Source organism: Prionailurus bengalensis, chromosome C1, assembly GCF_016509475.1.
Source record: "Prionailurus bengalensis isolate Pbe53 chromosome C1, Fcat_Pben_1.1_paternal_pri, whole genome shotgun sequence".
In the NCBI taxonomy this organism is placed as follows: Eukaryota; Metazoa; Chordata; class Mammalia; order Carnivora; family Felidae; genus Prionailurus; species Prionailurus bengalensis.
The window spans coordinates 33,831,703-33,856,186 of record NC_057345.1 but is presented as its reverse complement, the minus strand read 5'-3'; the positions used below and the strand labels follow the sequence as shown (position 1 = coordinate 33,856,186).

At 46.7% G+C, this 24,484-nt stretch overlaps 2 protein-coding genes across 3 annotated transcripts in view; one reads left to right on the top strand and one right to left on the bottom strand.

The window, feature by feature from the left end:
* The window catches only part of CFAP57 (cilia and flagella associated protein 57), an 80,362-nt gene extending 66,407 nt beyond the window's left edge, over window positions 1–13,955 (bottom strand). For both annotated transcript variants that reach the window (XM_043574639.1, XM_043574641.1), the window contains exons 1-6: window positions 13,551–13,955; window positions 13,148–13,324; window positions 8,778–9,094; window positions 6,657–6,943; window positions 4,335–4,542; window positions 1,112–1,264 (exon numbers count right to left, since the gene is read on the bottom strand). In XM_043574639.1, the coding sequence (XP_043430574.1) occupies window positions 1,112–1,264; window positions 4,335–4,542; window positions 6,657–6,943; window positions 8,778–9,094; window positions 13,148–13,324; window positions 13,551–13,893 (1,485 nt within the window). In that variant the 5' untranslated portion in view covers window positions 13,894–13,955. The remainder of the gene's footprint in view (window positions 1–1,111; window positions 1,265–4,334; window positions 4,543–6,656; window positions 6,944–8,777; window positions 9,095–13,147; window positions 13,325–13,550) is intronic.
* Window positions 13,847–21,584, top strand: EBNA1BP2 (EBNA1 binding protein 2). The gene is made up of 9 exons (XM_043574642.1): window positions 13,847–13,957; window positions 14,041–14,124; window positions 14,325–14,494; window positions 15,367–15,490; window positions 16,766–16,855; window positions 18,536–18,611; window positions 18,846–18,939; window positions 20,836–20,998; window positions 21,134–21,584. Exons 1-9 carry the CDS (start codon window positions 13,892–13,894, stop codon window positions 21,182–21,184), a joined length of 918 nt encoding a protein of 305 aa, XP_043430577.1. The 5' UTR covers window positions 13,847–13,891; the 3' UTR covers window positions 21,185–21,584.
* Window positions 21,585–24,484: the final 2,900 nt, after the last annotated feature.

Sequence of the window (24,484 nt, the reverse complement as noted above, 5' to 3'; positions counted from 1 at the left end):
TAATAGCACAAAGATGGTGGGCGGGAGCAAATACGTATCGGGCTAAGGAAGTGACTTCAGATGATAATTCAAATCCACAGGGACAAACAAAAAGAACCCGAAGCAATGAAAATGTTCTAAAACTGACCGTGGTAATGGTTGCAACAACTCTGTGAGCACGTTCAAGACCACTGAATTGTACACTGTAAATATGTGAATTGCAGGGCATGTGACTAAATACCAATCAATACTCAATAAAACTGTTATTTAAAAAAAACCCACCATTACCAAGAAAGATATGTTAAAATCTCCTCCTATGATTATTGATGGTCTATTTTCCTCATTGTTCTGTCAAATTTTGCTTTATATATTTTGAATGCATGCTATCAAGTGCATAAAGTTTAAAACCATAATATCCTCTTGATGAAGTGACCCTTTTAGAAGTACAAAGTGACCCTCTTTATCTTTACGGTGCTTTTTTGTTGCAGTATCTGCAGTGTATTAATGCTAGTTTTGTTACTTAAAAACAAAAAAGAAACAATCAACTTCTTCATACACATGCATGTTTGTGCACATGAGCAGGTGGAGTGGCACGTGCAGCAGTATGAGGAATTCTCTGAAGTATAATGGCAGGGTTAAAGGATATGTACAATTTAGACTTGACAGCCAACGCCAAGGGGTCCTCGAAAGGGGCCGCAGCAGTTGCAACCCCACTGAGAGTAGCCGAGTGCTTCTACGGGGCACCTTAAGGTTCGAGGTTCTTCTTTTTCCAAAAAAATTTTTTTTTAATTTTTATTTATTTTAGAGACAGAGAGAGAGAGAGAGACCGACCCAGAGTGTGAGCAGGGAAGGGGCAGAGAGAGAGGGAGACACAGAATCCGAAGCAGGCTCCAGGCTCTGAGCTGTCAGCACAGAGCCTGATGCAGGGCTCGACCTCACAAATTGCAAGATCACGGCCTAAGCCGAAGTCGGCCGCTCAATTGACTGAGCCACCCAGGTGCCCCAAGATTCGAGTTTCTTCTGCTCTTAGGAAGGGGCTAAATGAGCCCCTGCTCAGAAAGTCTGGATTCAAACCTGCCCACGTGGTAGGCGGTCCCTGGGCCGGAAGGAAGCGGTGCTGGGAAAGACTCACCTTGCTAATCTCCGTCAGGGACATGGTGATGCTGTACAGTTGGTTCTTGCTGGTGCTGACGACCAGGGTTTCCTCTGAGGGGCTGAAGCACATGCAGAGGATGTCCTGTTTGTCCGGCTGACTCCGCTCATTGCTCTGTGGGTCCGTCGGAATCTGCCCAAGATGCAACACAACCGTCAGTCATGTTCCCACGTTGTCCGCGTGTCCTTGGGCTTCCGGAGTCCTCGCAGATACTTTCAGCTTACAGATACCCAGACCGGCATGCGGCCAAGGATCCCCCTCAGATGTGGACAAGGGAGGGCTTGAGTCACCTCTGTTTCTGTGGGATTTGTATTCACCCTTAAGTGATTAGTGGCTGAGAGACAGCGGCAGCCGTAAAAAGGATCAGTCTCTACATTGGAATTTGAGATCCCCTCCGAAAACAAGTGTTAGTTTAAATCCCGCTCCCGCCCACCTGTCAGAAGCCCAGTGCGGGTGCCACCTCGTCAAGCATGCCAGTGTGCACTCTGGGGCAGTGGAGGGGAAGGTGACAGCCCCTCTTCCACGTGGGGTGGGTGACAGGGCAGAGAAAAGACAAGGGGTCACACGGCAGCCCTCCCAGCAGCCTCTGAGAGGGCCTGGAGTTGCCAAGCAGACCTCACCTTAGATTTCCTTTCCCCACCACTGCTCTTCACCTGCTAACCATCAAACTTCTCGAAAGGCTGGACCGCCCATACCACGTCCACTCGGTTCTTCATTCCTTCCACTGTCATGTACTGAAATGTCCTCAACCTTAGAAATGCCAGAGGCCCCTGCTCAGTCCTCATCTTCTGGGCTTTCCTAGATCCTGTAGCGGTGATGGCAGCACCTGCCTCTGGGGGGCCCAGGACACCGAGCTCTCATGTTTCCCTCCCGTGGCCTGGAGTTGTGTCTTCCCCCGTATACCCCTGACTCCTTCCCGCCGTCAACTCCCCCTGCTCTGCCAGCACACTGAGGGCTCTGGGAGAGAGGAAAGTCCCGCCCCATCCCGCCCGGGGTTGGGTGAGCCCTAATATCATCTCAGTGTGCTCACCAGGGAGCGTCCGTCTGCCGCCACATTCATCACACTGCGTAAGCAGATTGGGAGCCTACAGACCGAGGGCCTTGCCTGCGTCCCGCTGCTGTGTGCCAGCGCTCGGCAGCGTCTAGTGCACAGCAGAGCTCAGCGAAAGAGTAAGTGTGGCCTTGCTGCTCTCCTCCGGAGGTGGTGGGGTCCTTGGGGGAAGTGGCCGTGGCCGACGCCTCTAGCTCAGGCACCAGGCCTGGAGCCTGGCCCGTGGCAGGTATGAGACAGCCATTTGTTAGACGGGTGAGTGAATGACCACCACATCTCAGTGTCCTCTGCTGGGCTCTCGTTCTGTCTCAGACTCTAAATTAGGAAATGTAAGGTTTGTCCTCAGTCCTCCTTTTTTTGTTCTGTCAGTGATTTTGTCCAAAATGAGGGTTTCGGTGAAAGCAACAGTAGTGAAAATAATCACAATGATAAATTCTTTGAAACAGTAAAAATAAAGCATCAACTCTGTGCCAGACACAAGCTAAGCACTGTGTGTGTGTGTGTGTGTGTGTGTGTGTACATCGATCCCACTCCCAAAGTCTAAAACCACATTTCCAACGGATTCGCTTTATTCCAGTGTCTGGTCAAACATCAACTTCCTCAGCGAGGCCTCCCCGAGCCACTCTCTAGAGAACAGAACCCCCACTCTCTAGAGAACAGAACCCCCTCTCGCTCCCTGTCCTTCTCCTGGCTTTATCTTCTTCACAGTGTTGAGCCCCATGTGACAATCTGTTCACATCTGTTTGTTCTAAGGACAGGCTCGTAGTGTGTGTGCTTCCCCTCCTGCATCCCCAGCCCCTAGCACAGAGCCTGGCACATAGTAAACCCTCAATACATATTTATTAAATGAATAAACAAACGGAACAAAGAATTGTTAAAAATTAAAATTTTTTTTAAAAAATTAAAATTAACAAAACATTTTTTTTTAAATTAAAAGTTCCCCTTGGTTCCCGCTCACCTTGCTCTTACCCCCAACTTTCCTACCTGTGGCATCTTTCCCCAGACAGCCAGTCTCAAGGCCAAGGCGGCATCTCTACGAGCTCCTTACCTCTGGTCACCCACATCTACTCAGGGCAAGTTCTATAGGCTTAACCTCTGCAAAGGCTCTCTCCCTTCCCATTTTCCCTGCTATTCACTGCGGTGACATCTCACCACTTCTTGGCTTCAGTAGCAAAGCCTGATTCTTCATCGTGGAGATAATAACGGCTATCACTTACTGGGCACCAAGCATTTCACACGTGACTTACACAGGTGTTGTGTCATCCTTCTGATAACCAGGAGGGCGAGGGGCTACTTTCTCAGAGAAGAAATAGAGGTTTTGTTGGATTCAGCAACTCATCTCAAGTTACTCAGCCAATAAGGGCAGAGTCAAGCCTGGCTCATTCAGAGTGCGTGTAGCTGCCTCACGTCCAGGGCCTCCGGATCCCCCGCCCCATCCCCACGGCAGGCAGATTGCTTTTCTTAAGTGTCATGCTTCTCCGCTCAGAAACAGGCTGGCTGTGGGATTACACACACGCTCCTCGGGCTGGCATTCGAGATCTTTCAACAGCCTCAGCTCCTGGCTTTCCCTTTCAAGTGATTTTCAGCTCGTCTCCATTGGGGAGCAGAGTATCTCCCAGACAAACCACCTGCTCCCCCCTCCGCAGTGCCTTTGTTCCACCTGTTCCTTCCACGTGCAACTCCTAACCTGTTCCCTCCTGTCAACTGTTACCCCTCCTCTAGGACCCCTCCTCAAAGATTGCCACCACACGCTGCCGAGAGCCTTCCTGGTTCTTCCCCAACCGCAGACGATCTCTCTCCACAGCACTTTGTATCACTTATTCCACAAACATTTACCGAATGCTTTCAAGGTGCCAGACAGTGTGTGCTTGACGTTAAATATCAATATATATCCTAACACCATTTTTACGGGAACGCTAAGCTTCAAAGTGCAAATATAACTTGCCAAAGTTCTCTGCCAGAATTCAAATCCAGATCCTCCCAATGTTAACCCCTATTCTGTCTGCTCCATCCCCAAACTTCCCTCAGGACAAATGGCTCGAGTCCCCATTTCCACTCAGTGCTACAGGCCTCTCCTTCCACCAAACTCCCTGTCAGTGCTCTGCTGCTGGACGACACGTGCCAGGGGGACCCCACTTCTCCCCTCCTTACCCGGATTTCCCTGCTCTCCCGGTAAATATCCTTCTCTTCCATCTTCTCAAACAGGAGAACTCTCCCCGGCCCAGCGGCACAGGCGAATCCCTTTGAATAGGCTGCAATGGCGAACACCTGGGGCATGGCCAGCTGGCTGTTGTTACTGGCCATCATGACCTGCTCGTAGGAAGGGACCGGGGAACTGATTGGCGGAAATTCGATCAGGCTAGAAAAAGAAAACAGCATGTAAAGTTTACAGGCAATCCCAGGGAGAGGAGTTCAGCTAGGGATGAGAACGAAGGGCTGTCGTTGGGTGCGGGAGAAATCGCCCATTGCAATTCTGTTCCCCAGGCCCAAACGCCACCCTTTGGCCTGCTATACAAAGTCCAGAGAAAGACTGGAAGGTTATACATTTAGTTGGTAGTCTCACCACCCTGTGTGGTCACCATTATTGTTGTGGTTGTTGCTAGCATTATTATCCCTCTTTTGTTTAGGAAAAAGTGGCTCACCGAGTTTTCTAGGATCACACGACTAGTAAGTGGAAGGCCTGAGATTTGAATCTTGCCTCCCTCCCTTCCTCCCTTCCTTTCTTCCCTCCTTTCTTCCACATAACAAATATTTATTGGAATTATACTGGAATTATATATATATATATAGTCAACAACCCTATGAAACAATGGTAAGTAAGACTGACACAGTTCCTGTCCCTTGAAGCTTAGAGTCTAGGGGCAAGTGCTAAGGACCATTAGGTGGCAGCTGGGTGGGATGGAAGCAGGACTTTCTGAGGACAGTTAAGGAGAGGTGCACCCACCTGAGATGAGCAGAAGCCGAGAACTCCCAGCTGGTCTGAAGAACAAACAGGAGTACGTGGGTATGTGAGTGTGTCCGGAGGAGTGGGGTAGGTGGACCTACACATGACCAAACTCAGAAGTAAGAGTGCGCAAGATGTGTGTGGTAGACAGAGGCAGAAGCTGATGCTCCAGATGGAAAGAAGATGGTGGGCCAGGTTCAGGAGTCTGGGTTTTATTCTATTTTGTTTCAAGTTTATTTATTTATTTTTGAGAGAGACAGAGACAGAGCACATGAGCTGAGGACGGGCAGAGAGAGGAGGAGAGAGAGAATCCTAAGCACGAACTCACGAACCATGAGATCATGACCTGAGCCGAAACCAAGAGTTGGACACTTAACCAACTGAGCCACCCAGGTGCCCCTGGGTTTTATTCTTAGAGCACTGGACTCACTGCAGGATTAGGAACATGGCAAACTGGAGGGCAGAGGGACTTACTAGGAAGCTCTTAAGAGAATCGTGAGAGAAAAAGGAGGTGTCATGGGTGTGGGGGGATGGTGAGAAATGACAGACTGAAAGTTACCGAGGAAGAAGAATCTATAAAATGCCATGTGTTGGGGCGCCTGGGTGGCGCAGTCGGTTAAGCGTCCGACTTCAGCCAGGTCATGATCTCGCGGTCCGCGAGTTCGAGCCCCGCGTCGGGCTCTGGGCTGATGGCTCAGAGCCTGGAGCCTGTTTCTGATTCTGTGTCTCCCTCTCTCTCTGCCCCTCCCTCCCCAGTTCATGCTCTGTCTCTCTCTGTCCCAAAAATAAATAAACGTTAAAATGCCATGTGTTGAGGGCTCAGGCTCCAGAGCCAGGCAGACAGGGCCATGATCTTGGGTGAGTCACTTAGCCTATTTGAGCCTCAGTGTCCTGTTCTATAAAATGGGCATGATAATATGTACTATATGGGGTAAGACTCAAGTAAGAATACACACAAAGTGCTTGAAGCAGAGTCTAGTGATACAACGGTATATTTCAATACGTGTGAGAGATGACCATTATTGCCTGAAGTAGAGGTAAAATTGACCTGAGCCCCCACTTTACCTCATATTCTTTTGTCATATTTACACCAATAACACTTCCCTGAGCTTCTTTGTTGGTCTGCTGGCTCCTTCCAAACTGCAAAGTCTTTGAGGACACATGTCCCCAGCATCTAGCAAGGTGCCCTGCACACGGCAAGAGCTCGGTGGCCATTTATGTAATTGAATCAATAAATTAGGCAGCTATTAGAAAATACATTTTAAAAGATCTGGAGTTTTGAAGACTAGTTGTGCTAAAAGGCTTATAAAATGCATGTAAACAAAAGAACTGTTGTAGGCTGTGGCCACAACTGTCCAATTTGTGCTTGAATATAGATGAACATGCGAAAGGCAGAGGGAAAATGAAAAGAGTTGACTTGAAGGTGGAGGGGTTCTGAGAGACTTTTAAAGAATCCCGTTTTTGGCACAACGCTATTGGTATGATGAACATATTTTCACAAGAGCACCAGCCCAGAGGGGCGCCATTACCTCTCCGATTCCCGGATCACCTCCAGGTTCCTGGTCTCGCTGGTGGGCTCCTTGACCATTATACTTGTCTCCCAGCGTTGATCTCCAGATTCAAAGAGGAAGAGCCTGCCTGTATCTGTGCCGACAATGATCTTGTCTTCAGACACCCACGTGTGGGCTAGATAGTTTTGGGGTTCTCCCCTCTGAAAATTGGTTTGCTTCAGGGTGCCCTCGGCAAAGCGGAGAAGCTTAAACATCCCATTGCCAGTGACACAGACCTGAGTGTTATCCTGGGGATTGAAGCTCACCTGCAAAATGTAAAAGGATAAAAGAAAACTACTTATAAAACTAATCTTGGTGGAATTACTTCTCATTCTACTAATGAATACTTGTTTCAGGTAGCTCAGAGTATCCTTTAAACATCACTAGGGCATGATAAATTTTGATAGCACATTTGATAAGAGCACAGATTCATTGTATTTGTGGGGCCCATGCATCTTAAACCAGGAAACCTACAAAAATCATTTTACAAAGGCCAAAAAGAGGATAAGCGGTTCCTGACAACAGCTAAACTCTGGGCCAACAAAGTGACATGAAGACTCAGCTGGAAACGCAGAAAAAGGAGGATCTGGTGGGTCCGGGGGAAAGGGAGTCTCCTACCAACTGGGAGGTACAGTAAGGGCAGTCAACTCACACCCCTACTAGATGGTGAGCAACTGACGGGCCGTAACACCTGCATCTCTGTATTCCCGATGCGGGGTTCATAGTGGGCATCCAGCTGAATCTGTTAGGGAGGATGCGTGTACTCTGCTCTGAATAGGGATGCTGGACTCGGCCTCACCAAGGCCGAGACAAAATAATCTTCCGGCTCTCTCTGCCTCTGGTCTGATTCTGCAATCACCAAGCAACCTCTGATTACTAATTTCACCTCCCCACTTCTCTATTACTAGGGAGGAAATATACCAGATAAATAATGTGAGTGTTCTCGTAGTCACATGCTGGGTTATTCACTGGCCTCTGGTGAGAATAAGGGAGTCTGTTCCTGAGACGCTGGCTAGCTAATATCTCTGAACATGAGCAGAGCTGAGTTCCTGAACTTGTAAAGCTGAGTACCAGATCCCAGACTGGGGTGACCACACCAAGGTAAAACCTCCCTGGGACCCGCTGCCTGAGCAGTCAACCAGCCTCCTCAAGGGTCCGCTTCATTTTGCCCCCAAACAACAATGGAAAATTCTGTTCCCCACGTAACTGCGATTTTGTTGACACGTTCCTCAAGATCAACCACTTCCTGGTACGTTCCTGAAATCTACCCACTGCCCAGCAATGCTGTTAGGAAGAAGACAGGACCAGCAAGACAAAGTGAGTTATCAATTCATCGGCTGGGCCTGTGAAAGCAGTTCTGGGCCAGGGTAAAGAAGAGGGGTACTGGAGTCTGAGACTCCTGACCCTGCCACTCACTACCTGTGTGATACTTGGGTGGGTGACTCAACCTCTTGGAGCCTCAGTTGTCTCATCTATAAAACAAGGATAATAATTATGCAGACCATATATGGTTGTTGAGAGATTAATTTAAAAATGCATATTACGGGGCGCCTGGGTGGCGCAGTCGGTTGAGCGTCCGACTTCAGCCAGGTCACCATCTCGCGGTCCGGGATTTCGAGCCCCGCGTTGGCCTCTGGGCTGATGGCTCAGAGCCTGGAGCCTGTTTCCGTATCTGTGTCTCCCTCTCTCTCTGCCCCTCCCCCATTCATGCTATGTCTCTCTCTGTCCCAAAAATAAATAAAAAAACGTTGAAAAAAAATTAAAAATGCATATTACGAGGGGCGCCTGGGTGGCTCAGTCGGTTAAGCATCCAGCTCTTGGCTTGGGCTCACGTCATGATCCCGCAGTTTATGATTTCAAGCCCCACAACAGGCTCTGGACTATCCGTTTGGAGATTCTCTCTCTCTCTCTCTCTCTCTGTCCCTTCCCCACTCATGCTCTCTCTCAAAACAAATAAACTTGAAAAAAAAAAAAAGAACTTTTCAAAAAAAAATGCATGTTAAGAAACTGGCAGTGTTCCTGGCACACAGAAAGCATTCAGTAAAAGATAGCTCTTACTAGTTTTAAAACTTGCACGATACTTGTTATGTTGGGAGGTACCTGGTAGACAGCATTGTTCTGAAAGTCCGTTCTAATAATAGCCATTACTTTCTGTTTTTCCCACAGCCAATAGACAAGGTTTGACTCCGGAGGTGATGTCTGAGTCAACAGGTATTTGGAGTCTGGAGAAAAAGCCATGCTAATAAATCTCTGAACGGGGAAGTCAAAATTATTAAGGATTTTGCGCTTCCGGCAAGGGATGGATGACAGTTCGTAAATGGTGATGACGGGTTTTTCTTGCACGATCTCGGAGATGGCGAGGTATCGCCGATTGGGACTGATGGACAAGGCCAGCATGCCCTGACTCTTGTCTGAGCCTGCGAACAGAGGTAAAGGGGGATAATGAGGGCAGATCATGCTTTCACCGTGACTCGACATGTACCGGGCACAGTGGTGGCAAGGTTGACACATGGGAGAAAAGGCACAGAAACAGGTAACTGTCAATCCCTGCAGTCCCTTGGCCCTGCCATATCCGGGGTATTAGGAAAATGGCTAGGACAGGTACCTCGCAGAGGCTGAGGTAGGAGGAGAAGTCAAGGAACGATGCCAGAGGGAGGACAGGTGGGATAGAGTGCAGGGTGGGGCAGGTGGCAGGAAGAGCAGAGGTGTGCATGTGAAAAAGGGCACAGTGTGGCTGGGGCATCGCACGTGAGCCCAGGGAAACCATACGTGGGTGTAGACGGGTGGAAGAGGGTGGGTCTCCATGCCCTGAGCAGCCAGCAGGCAGCGCCCCTCTATTTTCAAGGCTGAGACACCGACTGCTGGGGGCCCCAGGCTGTCTCACAGTTAGGTCATCTGTGTGAATCTGGCCAGTCTGCTGGACTGGCTTTACAGTAAAGCTTGTGTTCTCTCGAAAACCAGAGACGGATGCATTCTACCCCAACTTTTCCTGGAATGTGTCAGTGGTACCTGGAGATAGAGCAGTCATCTTGCAACTATGAGGTAACAAGCACGAGAATAAAAGTTGTGGTCTAGAAAGCAAAGGCTGAGGCAAAGATGAAGGGGCAAGAACTTTATTTGGGAAAAGAAATCAGGCCCACATTATGATTTTCGTGGGTCCCTTCTTCCATTAACAGTAAAAATTAATAAAGTGGTTTAAAAAATAAGCTGGTAAAAATTATATCTTACGACTGCATTAGTATAAAGAATATAATCCAGACTGGACTTAGTATTATTATACTCATTTTCTTGGGTCTCTAAAAGTATCATGGGCCCTGGGCTCTGTGCCTACTGTGCCTTGTGCAAAAGTCCGCCCTGATTCAAGCCCAGGGCAGGGACGGTGAGCAAGGCAGCGGAGAAGTGCTAGAAAGTGATGCCCTGGGCCCTGTGCTGTGTTTCCCAGCAAGCTGAAGGGAGTCTGTCCAGCAGCAGGACCTCTGTGGAAGGGCTTCAGGAAGTGGCCGTGCCTTGGAAAAGACCCTAGGTTTGGGGTTGCTGGAGACCTTGCATGAGAGTTTGGAGTTTATCACAGAGGCAAATGAAAAGCCACGAGAGTTTGGAGTTTACCACAGAGGCAAATGAAAAGCCACAGAGGAATTTTTGGAAGGGTCAGACGCATGTTGTAGAAAAATCCCTCTGGCAACTGTGTGGAAGACAGACCTTGAGGGAAGGAAACCAGTGGGCAGATAATTTCAAAAACAGGATGGCAGTGACAGGCGGTATGAAGGCTGGGATGGGGAGATGAGAGAGATGCCAAGTAGGACCCAGTGGCTGCCTGGGTGAGGCAGGGGAAGGAGAGAAACAAGCAATGATTGACGTCTGGTGACTGGGAGTAGGGGTGACAGCTGGGAAGGAACATAGGCCGAGGGAGTTAGGGGTCATGGCGAAGAGTATGTCCATTGTTTTTTATGGAAAACAGCCCATCCAAAGATTTTATTTTTACTCATGTTTATTTGGTTCTAGTTTTTTCTGATTTCATTTTTTTTTTAATTTTTTTTCAACGTTTATTTATTTTTGGGACAGAGAGAGACAGAGCATGAACGGGCGAGGGGCAGAGAGAGAGGGAGACACAGAATCGGAAACAGGCTCCAGGCTCTGAGCCATCAGCCCAGAGCCCGACGCGGGGCTCGAACTCACGGACCGCGAGATCGTGACCTGGCTGAAGTCGGACACTTAACCGACTGCGCCACCCAGGCGCCCCTCATTTTTTTTTTTTTTTTTTTTTTTTACACTAAAGTCTTTACTTCATCTCGGGGCATGAAGTAAGGACTTAGATTGATTCCTGTTTCCCAAATACCTAACTAGTTGTCCCAGCACAGATTCCTCCTAATGCTACCTTTATGATATATTCAATTCATTTACATATCTACATATATATAACTGGGTTTTGGGGATATTTATACCAGCACTACATTATTTTTGTAATTGTAGCTTTATCATGCATTTGACAATCTGGCGAGGTAGGGTCTTAAGGAAGAGAGGGAAGAAAAGGAAATGACAAATTCAGTTCTGGATATATTGTGTGTGAGGTGCATACTGTGGGACATTTAGGTAGAGAGATTTAGTGGACAACTGGATATGATTCTAAGGCTCGGAGGAGAGGTTGGGACTGAAAATGCAGACGTGAGGTAAGAGTCACCGTGGGAAGTTGAAACTGGGGGCATAGATGAGATTGCCTGGGGGAGGCAAAGGAAAACTTCTCCCTCTTTCCTTTTGTGCTTTCGTGCCTGGGCTGTAGCTGGCATAGCATCTATCCTGGTCATTTCCAAGTCCTGCTCCTTTGAAAACACACTTGTCTCCATGGCAATACTGAGAGCTTCTAGAGAGCACAGGCCGTGGTTTTCTTTATCCATTCACTCATGCAATCCACTCATTCAATCACCAGTGACTGGCACCAAATGGGTGCTTAATATATGTTGGCTGATTGCAGAGCTTGTAAAATGCCTTTGCACACCTAGTTGATGACGGCCACCTCCTTGAAACAAGTTCACCTCGTGCATGAGTCTCCTCCTATCTTTTGGTTCTTTCTTTTTTATTATTTTTTTTTAATCTTTATTATTTTTGAAAGAGAGAGACAGAGTGTGAGCAGGGAAGGAGCAGAGAGAGAGGGAGACACAGAGTCCGAAGCAGGCTCCAGGCTCGGAGCTGTCAGCACAGAGCCTGACGCGGGACTTGAACTCACGAACCGTGAGATCATGACCTGAGCCGAAGTCGGACAATTAACCAACTGAGCCACCCAGGCACCCCATACTGTAGCAGGATTCTTGCACAGAGAGTCGTGACACCGAGGCTTCTCTTTCCATAAGGAAAAAACAAAAATCTTTCCATAAGGAAAATTACCTGGTAATTTTAGTCCTGGCCATGTGCCCTGGAGAACCCACACAAGTGGATGAGCGTACATACATGCAAGAAACTTTACAGCAGGACGCTTTGTAAAGCAAAAAACTGTTGTTTCCCAAATGTCCATCCACACTAGAATGGATAAATATATTTGGGGCATTCCATTCATATGATGGAACACCATATAGCAATAAAACGACTCAGTTAATATATATTAAGACGTATGAGTCTCAAAAGCATGATGTCAAACAAAAGAAGGTCTTGGCATACGTATAACCATGATTAAACTTATAAAACTTGGTAAATAGCAAAAACAAAGATCTATTTTCTATAAGGCCACACATATACATGGTAAAAGTATATAAAGAAATAAGGGAGTAATTACAATATCCAGGATGGGGTGTGAGTATGCCTGGTGAGAACGAAATCAGGGAGAAACACTGGAGCTGGCAATGTTCTATTTCCTACCCTGCGTGGTGCGTTCATGGACCTTCGCTTTATTATAGTTCTTTAGATATTAGATATATGCAGTGAACACTATTTTGTAGGCATGTGTCAAGATCAAACATTTTGAATGCAATAAAGACTGGAAAAAGAGTGACTGAGTTGTGGAAATCAGGTATAACATTAACAGGACCAGTGTGAACAAACACAAATGTAACATTATACAAACGGTTATTTGTGATTTGCGATTAAACCTCCAGGGCCTTCATCATACACGGTTCCAAAATGTGATGTAATGAAGGTACCGAACTCTGGAAAGCTGTGCTAAACAACTCAAAAAGTGGCCCTGGAGATGACAAAGACAATGATATTGCAGAGGCATGAAAAGAGACTCTAAAATAAATTTTTTTCCATTAAATCAGTGGGGGAAAAAAGTACTTTTAAATTAACATCATTTTACATGTGATTTTAACGATGTATGTGTGGTTACTCTGTTAATGCAGGTGGACGTGTACTCCTTCTACCTTTATAAAACTATACGTATATTTAAGTTGGCCAAAATACTTAACTTTCTATAGTCTTGTCGGGATTATGGGGTTATATTTGGCACGGTCAAACGCATGCGTAGGGATGGAAAGGTTTTTTACCTGGAATGAATTTTTGCCACTTCTGATCCACATTGTACTTCACACAGTGATTTCCTGAAGGAAATATAATGATTTGTTCATCGAAGAAAAAGATATTGTTGGCCACGTGGGATCGAAGACCAAAAACATGCAGCGACTGAGCCACCACGGTCGACATGGTACCCGGCAAAGAGTTTGCTGAACAAGGAGCGCAGCGGTGAGCTTGGAGCCGCGCGTCGCCCCGCCCCGCCCCGCCCCGAGCACGCCCCTGGCCCCGCCCCCAGAGCCTTCCTCCGTTTCCGCCCCCCCCCCCACCCCCAGCGGCCCCCACACCCCCTTCCGCCGCGGCAGCTGTTTCTCCCCTTTCCTTCGCTCCCTCGAGGCTTCTTGCTTCTCCAGAGGACCCCCAACTACGCGCTCACACCTTTGGCGTCTTCTCTTTGGGTCACCAGACCACGCGTGTATCCAGGAGTAGAACTCCTATGGGTCCCGAGCAACCCGGCTCTTTCGGACGCCGGAGCGGTTCCTATAGCAACGGCAAACCGGAAGTGTGGGTATGCGGCCGGAAGCGGAAGTCCCGGTGGGAAAGTTCTGCCGAGGCACCCGGCAGTCGGCGTTGGTGGGGCTCGGGTCCACGTGGGGCCGCGGCGTGCGAGCAGGGGGCGGGGGGCAGGCAGCAGCAGCGAGAGGCGCCCCTTTCCGGCCGCGCGGGCCTCAGGCCACCCGGCTCCCTCGACTAGAGCGGACGTGCACGTTCGCTGCGACATGGACACCCCCCCGCTGTCAGGTTCGGACTCGGATTCTGATGATTCTCTGGTCACCGACAGGGAGGTAGGTGTCGGCCGGGCTCGCGGGGCTGGGCGCGGGAGAGGGTCCTCATTCCCCCGGTGCTGACTGCCGATTGTACCCTGCAGTTGCAGGATGCGTTTTCCAGAGGGCTCCTGAAGCCAGGCCTCAATGTGGTGCTAGAGGGGCCGAAGAAAGCTGTGAACGACGTGGTGAGCTCGGGCGCCTGGCCGGGGGGTCCTAGGACACGGGAATGCTCCCAAGGCACAGTTGTGCTTGGCGGACTGAGTTCTTGTCCCAGGGAAGACGCAGCCTGGGCATTGTCAGGAGGTCCGGATGTTGGGGTTTATTTAGTGCTTTGTCCGTTGGCCTGTGTCCTTCATACAGGCTCAGTGTCTGATGAATTTCCTAGAGTGGCCTGAAGCAGTGTTTGGCTGAATTCAAGCGGGATCTGGAATGGGTTGAAAGGCTTGATGTGACCCTGGGTCCCGTGCCGGAAATCAGTGGATCTCAGTCAACCCCTCAGAACAAGGATCAGAAAGCCTTTGATCCGGAAGATGACTTCCAGCGGGAGATGAGTTTGTATGTTTGTTTTCAAGAGTGGGAGAAGGTGGGGGGGGGGGGCCCTGTTCGAGAAAGGGGGGAGGTGGGAGAAGCAGTGAGCCTGCAGTCCTCAGAAATTGTCATAAGCCTGAGAGTGAGTAGGAAGGCTTCTTTTTTTACTAAAAAGCTCTAGAAGATTGTTCCTGGTTGAGAAAAGAGCCCTTTGGTCCACCGGTTATAATCCAAAGTCTAATTTATTTTATTTTTAAATTTTATTTTGAGGTATTCAGTTTTAAAGTTTTTTGTGTGTTTTCAGTTAAACAGAAACTTGCCTCAGAAGGTTCTTACATGACCTTTTTGAAGGACTACATAAGAATTCATGATTGGTATTAGTTTTCTTTTTTTTTAATGTTTTTATTTATTTTTGAGACAGAGAGAGACAGAGCATGAGCAGGGGAGGGGCAGAGAGAGCGGGAGACGCAGAATCCCAAGCGGGCTCCAGGCCCTGAGCACAGAGCCCGACGCAGGGCTCAAACTCACAGAGTGTGAGATCATGACCTGAGCTGAAGTCGGACGCTCAACTGACTGAACCACCCAGGTGCCCCAGTTGGTATTAGTTTTTAAGTTAAGGGGTACTTTTAGGGTGGTCACTGTCTTAAACTAATTTATTTGTAGCAGAACTCCCCTTCCTCTTTAAAGAGTATACAGTTAAATCTCTCCTAGATACCAAGTTAATGAAGCTTTATTACATTTTCATTAGTGTGTGTGTGTTCTTGCTGGTGGAGGTCAGATGTTGAGCATTTTTCTGCCCCTGGATAACTCCAAGGTCATCCTCGATGGATAAGGCAAGTGAGAGGGAGTGGAAGGTCTCTCTCCCTTCGCTTATTTCACATTTTGTCCTACATCCTCAGCTACCGGCAAGCCCAGGCCGCTGTGCTTTCCATATTACCCCGGCTCCATCAGCTCAAAGTCCCTACCAAGAGGCCCACTGACTATTTTGCAGAGATGGCCAAGTCTGATCAGCAGATGCAGAAGGTAAGAAACAAAGGTTTTCTCAGGAAAGCCAAGGTTTTATACTTAAGTGTAGTCAGCTGGCTTATCTCCTGTAATTTAAAACAGACTAAGCCCACAGTGTTGCTGGGTGGTTCAGTGGGTTAAGTGTCTGACTCTTGATTTCGGCTCAGGTCATGATCTCACAGTTCTGAGTTTAAGCCCTGGGTTGACTGCTTGGGATTCTCTCTCTCCCTCCCTCTCTTGGAGATTCTCTTCCCCTCTCTCTCAACATAAATAAATGAGCTTTAGAAGAAAATAAAAAGAACTAAGCCCAATAATAGGGAATTGGTTGTCAGAGGACAATTATCGTCTTGATTGCCTACTTCAGGCTCATGCCAGTCACCACCAGTTAGATAAATAGAAGGATGATTTTTTCCTAGTTTAAGCATTTAAGGGGAGGAGAAGTACTGTAAGAACTGTGGTCCCGAGATCAAGATGGCCTTTTGCATTTCTTAGCTGGCGTGGTCATGGCATGGCATATAGAAAAAACACACTTCTTGTCCAGCCATTGCCAAGGGGCGGTGCTCTAACTTGTAAACAATTATTTTTCTCTGGGCATCAGTTTTCTGTAAGATGAGGGATTAACATATAGCTCAAATGTAGTATAATTTAGGGTTACATAGAACTTGATCCTCATTTAACTCTGGGAGGAAGAGAATTGTCAAAATTTAATCCCAAGATATATTCCGATAGTCCTATTGGGTCTCCAGCTGGATTTTAGGGAGCTCTTGTTTCAGTGGTACTTGGGGAAGCTAATCTAGAGACGAGCTCGGACACCCCTCTGTACACTCACACTGACACGTGCTTACCCCTTGACTGAAATCTGTGTGTCTGATGGAAAAGGCTAGGTACCTGGTACCTGCTTGAGTTTTTAATGTGCATGTGGTGTATCGGAGAAGGGCACTGAGGCTGCATGCTGGTTTGACCTTAGTCTGCAGACAGTTGGGTTGGGGAAAAGTTGGTTTCTCCTGGGAGAATGGCAAGCAGGCAGTTTTGCATAGCGGAACAAACAGCACACTGGGACAGCACACTGGGAGTGGGGAGGTCACTTTTCAGGTCCACCATGGATACTTTTGGTATCTTGGACAAAGTGCTCAACCTCTGGGCCTCTTGTCCTCATGTATGAAACAGGACTTACAAGATTCCTTTGAGCTCCAGTTTGCAGAACCGGGAAGATGTGCTCCCTGCTCCAGCACACCCTACGTGGTGGTCAGCCCAGATTCACTTAACATGAGCTGACAATATTTTGTGTTTCAGATTCGGCAGAAGCTGCAGGCTAAACAGGCCGCCATGGAAAAGTCTGAAAAGGCTAAGCAACTGCGAGCGCTTAGGAAATACGGGAAGAAGGTAAGAAGGAAGATGTGGGCGCACGGGATGAGGCCGAGTGTTTGTCAGGCTGGGGTGACTGGGTCAGGTCTGCTTCCGTGCCCTGTGTGTGCTCTGTCTTGTGTTTATTATCTCACTGTGAGGAGTATGTGCTCGTATCCACGAGCACAATCTTCCCTTGACACCAGGGTCTCACCAGGGGTAGCATGGTAACTGTAGGCGATTCATTCATTCCACTGGGCCCCATTTGCTCATCTGTACAGTGAAGAGGGGAGTCCAGGTCAGTGAAGTCCCAACGTGACCACAGCAAAATCACCTGGGGGGGGTTTTCAAAACAGATCTCTGGGCTTCAGAATGTCTAGGAATCCGGGTGTTTTTTCTTCCCTTCCCCGTCACGCCCCAACTTCTCAGATGATTCTGAAATGCATCCTGCTTTGAGAATCACTGGCCTAGGTGATGTGAAGTCCTTGAAAGAACCATATTATTGTGATCCAACTGAGAGGGAAAAATGGCACCTGTGTGCTTGAACTATGAACGTCTGAGTTCTAACATGAAAAAAACCTCAGGTAAAAAAGGGCAGGCATACCATGAAACTCTTTGGTTTTTCTTTGTTATTTCATGGTTATTTAGGAAACACGATGACAGGAATTGAAGTCAGGGTTGTGGGAAGAAGGGAGTGTGAGGAGGGTCAGCAGAAGTGTTCGGACCTTGTCCGCGTTTTGGACATAAACGCTTGTGATCGGGGTGCCGAGCTGCTGTCCACATTGGGAGTCACTTCACTGCCGGATCCTCAGCAGAGTAAGAGTAGATGAGTGTCCTGTCCTGTGCGGAAGGGCAGCTGCGTATTTATTGGATTGATCTGGTGGTCGATGGCCGAGGCCAGCTCAAAGACATGGGCATTTGGTGTAACAGAATCTAATTTGTCAGAGCCAAAGAAAACGTCACTGGGGCCTGTTAGCTCACCGTTGCTAACTTGAAGAAACCTCATAGCAGCGATTCTCAACTGGGGATAATTTGGCTTACCAGGCAACATCCGGCAACATCTGGAGACATTTTTAGTGTCACATCTCCATGGGGAGTGTGCTACTGGCATCTAGTGGGCGGAGGGCAGGGAGGCTGCTAAAGATCCCACAGCGCGCTGGGCAGGCTGTCCACCCCCCAACACGGAGTGATTCCTGTTCGAGCTATCAGTAGTATGGAGATTGAGAAACCCTGCCTTTGAGTATTGGCATCTTCTTTTGTCCTTACAGCCTTTTTTATGTTTTTTGGGAGATTGTTTGTTTCTGTTGGTACTTTCATGCCTCATAACGGAGTGGGTTTGACACTTAATCTGCTCACATATAACGAACGGAGAGAATTGGGTGTAGACCTAGACGTGATTTGCCGTGATTTTGTAGGCAGGATGGTGGAATGGGGTAAGAGTGCAGACTGCCTGGGTGTAAATTCAGCTGCGTACTTTCCCACTGTGTGACTCCGGCAAGCTGCTTAACTTCTCTGTGCTTCAGTTTTTCAGGGGTGATAGGGATTTCTACTTCACTGGGTGGTTGAGAAGATAAAGTAAGAATATGCTTAGAGCCTTAGCATAGTTCTGGCACATGTAAATGTGTGGTGGTGGTGTTAGCACATCGTTGCTGCCGAAAGCATGTAGGCGCTTACAACGGTGGTCTGGAGTGGGTATGACGGCCCTGTGTTCATGTCCAGGTGCAAACAGAAGTTCTTCAGAAGAGGCAGCGAGAGAAAACACATATGATGAACGCCATTAAGAAATATCAGAAAGGTCAGTATATCTCTGTCCTAAGGATATAGGGAGCAGGGGTAGCTGCTAATTTGAACACATACTGCTCTGGAGCCTTGATTGATTTGCAGCCACGGGGCCTAAGGTTTGGGGACGGTGTGGGGAACAAGATGTATCTCTTAAAGTTAATTTAGCAAGTAACAACCTTCTTTCGAAGCTCAAGCTCTTCTTAAAATGAACGTGTCAGTGCTGATCAAAGTACCTCTTCCCTCCCAGGCTTTTCTGATAAACTGGATTTCCTTGAGGGGGATCAGAAAGCTGCTGCACGGAAAACAAAGGAAGGAGCCAAAGGCCAACAGATGAAGAAGGGGTATGAAGGGTTTTTGTCTGGTTTTGTGATGGGTGCTGGGCAAGCGAGTCTCGGGCACGGCAGCGAGTTCCACAGGAGTGGCCTCGAGTTGAGAGAGCACAGTGCTGCCTGCAGCCGGGGCTTACCGGCCCATGTGATGGGTCCTTTTAGCCGTATCAGTCTTGGGAGATTAAAGTAGGGTGGTTTAGGGGGCACCTGGCTGGCACAGTCAGTAGAGCATTGGACTCTTGACCTGGGGGTCATGAGTTCAAGCCCCACATTGGGTGCAGAGCTTGCTTTAAAAAATTAATTAACTAAAAACCAAAAAAACTAAAGTAGGGTGATTTAAGGATTTGGCACATTTTAAGTGGATGCTCAGTAAAAGTTGCTCACAGCGTAGACTGAAGGTTCAGGTCCAGAGCCTGCCACTTTGGGCAGCTTTGAGCAAGTTTTACTTGACCTTTCTGAATATTTGTTTCCTCATCTATGAAAATGAGAAAATTGTATGCACCTCATACCATTTTGCAGATTAAAAGGGTTAATGGCAAAGATTATTATTTTCTTCTTAGTTCACCTTTATGCATCCCTAGACCCCAGGCCTGGGGGAAATGATAATTTCTGTAGAATATATGAATGCTATGATCAAGGCATTTGAGGGAGTAGTGTGGAAGCACATTTTAGAAATAGCTGACCTGGTCTGGTGATGAGGGCGTGAGGATGGCTCCCTGGAGGAGGGTACCACCTGAGCTTAGTCTGAAGGATGAGTAAGAACCAGGAGAATAGGAGAGACACTGGTTTTGGCAAGAAGGAAGAACACGAGAGAGTGAGAGCATAGAGGTGAGAACAGCAGTTTGTGTATGAGGGAAGAGCAAGCATTTGGTGCCACTGGGAGTGCGGTGTGGGGCAAGGAGGGTGAAATGTAGCTGGAGGGGGCCCTGGGCCAAGTCACAGAGACAGTGTTTGCCTTGTTGAGAAACTTGGGTTTTATCCAGTAGGCACTGGGGAGACATTGAGGGCTTTACTCAAAATTATGAGTAGGTCATATTCATGTTTTTGAAAAATTAAGTGTACTCTTATAAAGGATGGACTTGAGGGGGGCAGGATAATTGATTAGGGGGCTATTACAAAAGTCCAGAGAGCAATGATAATGACCCAAAAGGGGTAACGGGGGCAGAGAAGAGAAAACCGATTGAAGAAATATTCAAGAAGTTAAACTAGCAGCACTCAGTAATTGTGTTGGGTGTAGAGAGTGAACGAAGGAATGAATAATCAAGGCTGGCTCCCAGGTTTGTAGCCTGGTGGCTGAAAAGATGTAGTTCCACCAGCCTCAAGTCACTGCTTTTTTTTTTTTTTTTTAAGTAGGCTCCACACCAACGTGGGGCTCGAACGAATAACCCAGAGATGAAGGGTCGCATGCTTTACTGACTGAGCCAACCAGGTGCCCCACCAAGTCATTGCCTATATACAGGAGGTGAAACCAGTCTAGGAAGGGAGATGGCATGTGATTTTGGGATATGTTGAATTTGAGATTTCCTGCAGGCAGACCAGTTTTAAAATTTATTATATTTGAATGTTAATTGCATGTACTATCCTTGAAGGGAATAGAAACAACTGAGGATGATCTAGCAAAAATTAGTTAAAATAGAAATCTCTTCAGAGAGAAGAGGTGAGCCACAAAATGTATGTGAAACCCTTCCTAGTTCTTGCTTTGTTTTCTTGCTCTAATGGTTAACCATAAGTAGATGTGCTTGCCTGGGGGATTTTTAGAGTAAGAAAGTAGGGCCAATGATAAGATTCTGGGTAACAGTAGTATCTAAAGAGATTTTGCTTAGACAGGAAACTAGGGGTAGTCGTAGGCCGTAAGACTCATCAGGATTTGCAGTGCTGTGGGTGACCTGTAAGCCGGCATTTTTCCAGGCCCAGTGCTAAGCGACGCTATAAAAACCAGAAGTTTGGTTTTGGTGGAAAGAAGAAAGGCTCCAAGTGGAACACTCGTGAGAGCTACGATGATGTATCCAGCTTCCGGGCCAAGACAGCCCATGGCAAGGGCCTGAAGAGGCCTGGAAAGAAAGGATCAAATGTAAGTGAGCCAAGGGGTCACATGAGGGGCTGGATCACCTCCTCTCCCATCCCACACCCACCTGCTCCCTTCCTTTCCCTGGGGCAGAAGATCAGGCTGCTGTGTGACCACATGTGGTATTTTCTTGTTCCATAGAAGAGACCTGGAAAACGAACAAGAGAGAAAATGAAGAGCAGAACACGCTAAGCAGCATCTTTGTATATGAAGAACCAAGAGAAAGGGATGCAGACTTGGGATTTCACAATACAGTTGGATCTTCTTTTGGTTTCTTTTTGTAAAAAATTCTTTCATGAACTAAAAAATTTTCAAAGAAACACATCCTCTTGGTTAAAAACTCAGGACTAAAAGATTGAGAAGTTACTTTTATGTATTAAGATTGCTGTTTATTGATGATAATTTAGACTTTGAGCCCAAATTGCCTTCCTTTTATGATAATTGGAGATTTAATGCATACCTTCCTCATCCTTCCAGGTAATTGTATCCTGGGTTTAGATAAATCAAGAATCAGTGTTTATACATTATGATTGTTAAAATACCAATCACTGTCAAACTAGTTGTACTCTGATAAAATTTCCTTTGTGATACAGCTTTTGGGTTTTCCTTGAGTTGATTATCACCCTTATTTTCCTGTGTGCCTAATTTTCCTTGTATATCTTGATTTTTCCTTAGACCTATGTCATTTTAACCAGCTTCTACTTTTCTGCTCCAACCTAGATCTGTCATGCAGCTGTCACCTTGTGTCTTCTATACCATCTACATCATAGCTACATCTTAGCTTATGCCTTCCTTTGGTGTGTACCGTCTTCTGGTATCTTCTAAGGAAGGGGAACTTGAGAACTTCGTACATTTCTGCAGTTGCCTTTAGTTTGGCTGATGGGTATTGTCCCGACAATGTTGTAGGCATTGCTTCTCTGTTTTGCTGCCTCCTCTCCCCACTGAGAAGTCACTGCCCTTCCCTTTCCTTCTTTCTGGAAGCTTTTCTTCACCCAGCGATCTGAAATTCCATGATAACATGCCTTCGTGTGGGCCTGTTTTTATTCTTTAATTAGGGTGTTTAGAAGGATGCAGGTTCTTCAGTTCTGGCAAATTTTATTTGAGAAGTTCTCCCTATTTTCTTCGTTCTAATTCTGGAATTTTTGTTAGATTGTGAAACCCTTCCAGTGATCTAATTCTGGAATTTTTGTTAGATTGTGAAACCCTTCCAGTGATCTTCTAAGTTTGTGTTTTCGTTCTACTTTAGGGGAAAGATTCTTTTGATTCTTTGTCTAATCATTTATCAAGTATTTATTTTAGCTTTCATTTTCCATTTTATTCTAAGCATTCTTTGTTCTTTTATCTCATAATGTGAATTATAGTTTTGGTTTTTTTTAAGACTTTTCTTCTGTTCCCTTCATTCTGTTTCCTTGGGTTTTCCCCTGCCCCACCTGTGCATTATGATCCCCCTTTTTCATGTTGAGCCGTGTGGGTCAAGAGCACAGACTTGGGCCAGACTGCTGGGTTTGACACCTGTTTCTGCTGCTTGTTGTTTGACCCTGGGCACATTAATTTTTCTGTGCTTTGTCATCTTTTTATACATGAGAATAATATCTACCCAAATGTCAGCATTAAGTGAGTTAATATATGTAAATGCTTAGACTGTTGCCTGCCATATGATAGGAGTTTATATCTGCTTAGAATTATTTTGCTGGGGGGAGTTTCTTCACGTCAGCCTTGGTGGTACATACTTGAGAGGTACTCAGATGCTGCCTGGAAGCTACGCATTGGTTGGACGTGGGTGGGCGGGCCACGTTGCATGTTGGGTTTTACTCCGTGTTGATAGGGAAGTTTACCTGTCCTCCATCTCTCCGTTCCAGTTTAGAAACTGTATTTTAAGGAGGCTAGAATATCTGAGAACTGTGTAGTCTTAAGCAGGAAAAAAATTCATTTTTACATTGTTTCCTTGTGGGATCATTGGTATACAAAAAAGGACATTTCTGGTTTTATGATACTTTCCAGTACAAAAAGAATGAATTTAGTTTTTGTAAACTCATTTCGATTAACAAAATTCTGAGCAAACAGGTCCCGTTTTCAGAAGACCAAAATGTTTTACCCTGACCTATTTTTGACAATCTACAATATTAGCGGATGGAGTAATGTATCCATTAAAGACTTTGAATTATGTGTGGAACATAATTGAGAGTTTTAAGAAAGGAGAACACAGGTTAGCAGTAGTTTCCACTGCGAAGGCCAAAAGTAAGTCATTACTGCTAGTACTTGTACAGGATTTGAAACTATGTTGCTACCTTCCCCCTCCCCCCTTTCTTCTTATATAGCGAATGGAATCAATTTCAGAGGTGTACTTCATAGCAGTCATTTAAGTCACTTCCTCTGCTGTTTCAGCCCTCAAAGGATCACCAGGGTGCAGGCAGTAGCATCCCTCATATTGCATTAAATTGCAGTCCCATGCATGGAGGGATAGGTGGGGACCTGGCAGTTCTCAGTGCCAAGTGCAGGCTTTTCTTGCCGTGTGCAGATTTCAGTTGTAAGGGCCGTTCTTGCTATGCCTGGATTTCAATGCTCAAGGTAGCAGTTCCTCAGCAACACTGTCCACATTTCAGTTACTAAAAGTGTTAACTGTGAGTAATGGCAGGAAGTAGCAACTTTGCTGCCAGCTCTCCTGTCCACAAATCCCTACACGATACTTAGTGACCAACTGTCACTGAAAGTCTGGTGGTGGGTCGTGGCACATCTCAGTTCACGCACAGGTGGCCAAGGGTGCACTTGTGTTGCCTCTTAGCCTCCCAGGGATAAACCCACATGACATTTTACAAAAGTAGACAAAGGAGGATCAAGCAACAAAGAGGAAAGTGCAACAAGTAAGCGACCGTGATAAGGTTGGAAGTGACGTTTGAATAGGATGCTAGGATGCGAGTGGAACCGTGGGAGAAACAGGTGATGAGAGAATGGTGACACTTGCTTTCTGGAGACTGGATACGCAGCCAGAGAAGGAGCAAAAGCGAGCTTATAGACACGATGAGGAAAAAGATGGAGATGTCCCAGAGGAGGGGACACTGGTAGCAAACTTCACGTTAAAGGGACTCCTGGAGGTATTTTGTAACATTGAAAGGCCAAATGATAAAGTGTTGGAGGTGAATCCAAGCTTGGGGAGTCAGACAACTTGCCAAGGTGTAGAAAGGAAGCTTGCTCTGTGTCATACAAGGAAAAAAGGCAAGCACTGTGTTTTGTTTTTTTTTTCACAAATGAAACACTTGATTCTCAGTGATTTTAATGTTTTAAGTTACAGTCTACCAAATATTAGTTTTACTATTTTTTTCATTGTCTGCATTTAACAATAGAAGTTTTTAATACTTTGACGAACTTTAAAAAATGTATTCATCATCATGGATGTATTTTGAGAGAAGCATAAAAGGTAGACAGTTGATAGGCAGAAACGTGAGTCTAATTTTCTGATCTAGTGTAAATTTTAAGATAGATCAGGTCCCTGGT

Coding starts and splice junctions, on each gene's coding strand:
- EBNA1BP2 (XM_043574642.1), top strand. CDS start 13,892: ATGGACACCCCCCCGCTGTCAGGTTCGGACTCGGATTCTGATGATTCT. Junction 14,495..15,366: donor TTCCAGCGGGAGATGAGTTT/GTATGTTTGTTT, acceptor CTACATCCTCAG/CTACCGGCAAGCCCAGGCCG. Junction 15,491..16,765: donor CTGATCAGCAGATGCAGAAG/GTAAGAAACAAA, acceptor TTTGTGTTTCAG/ATTCGGCAGAAGCTGCAGGC.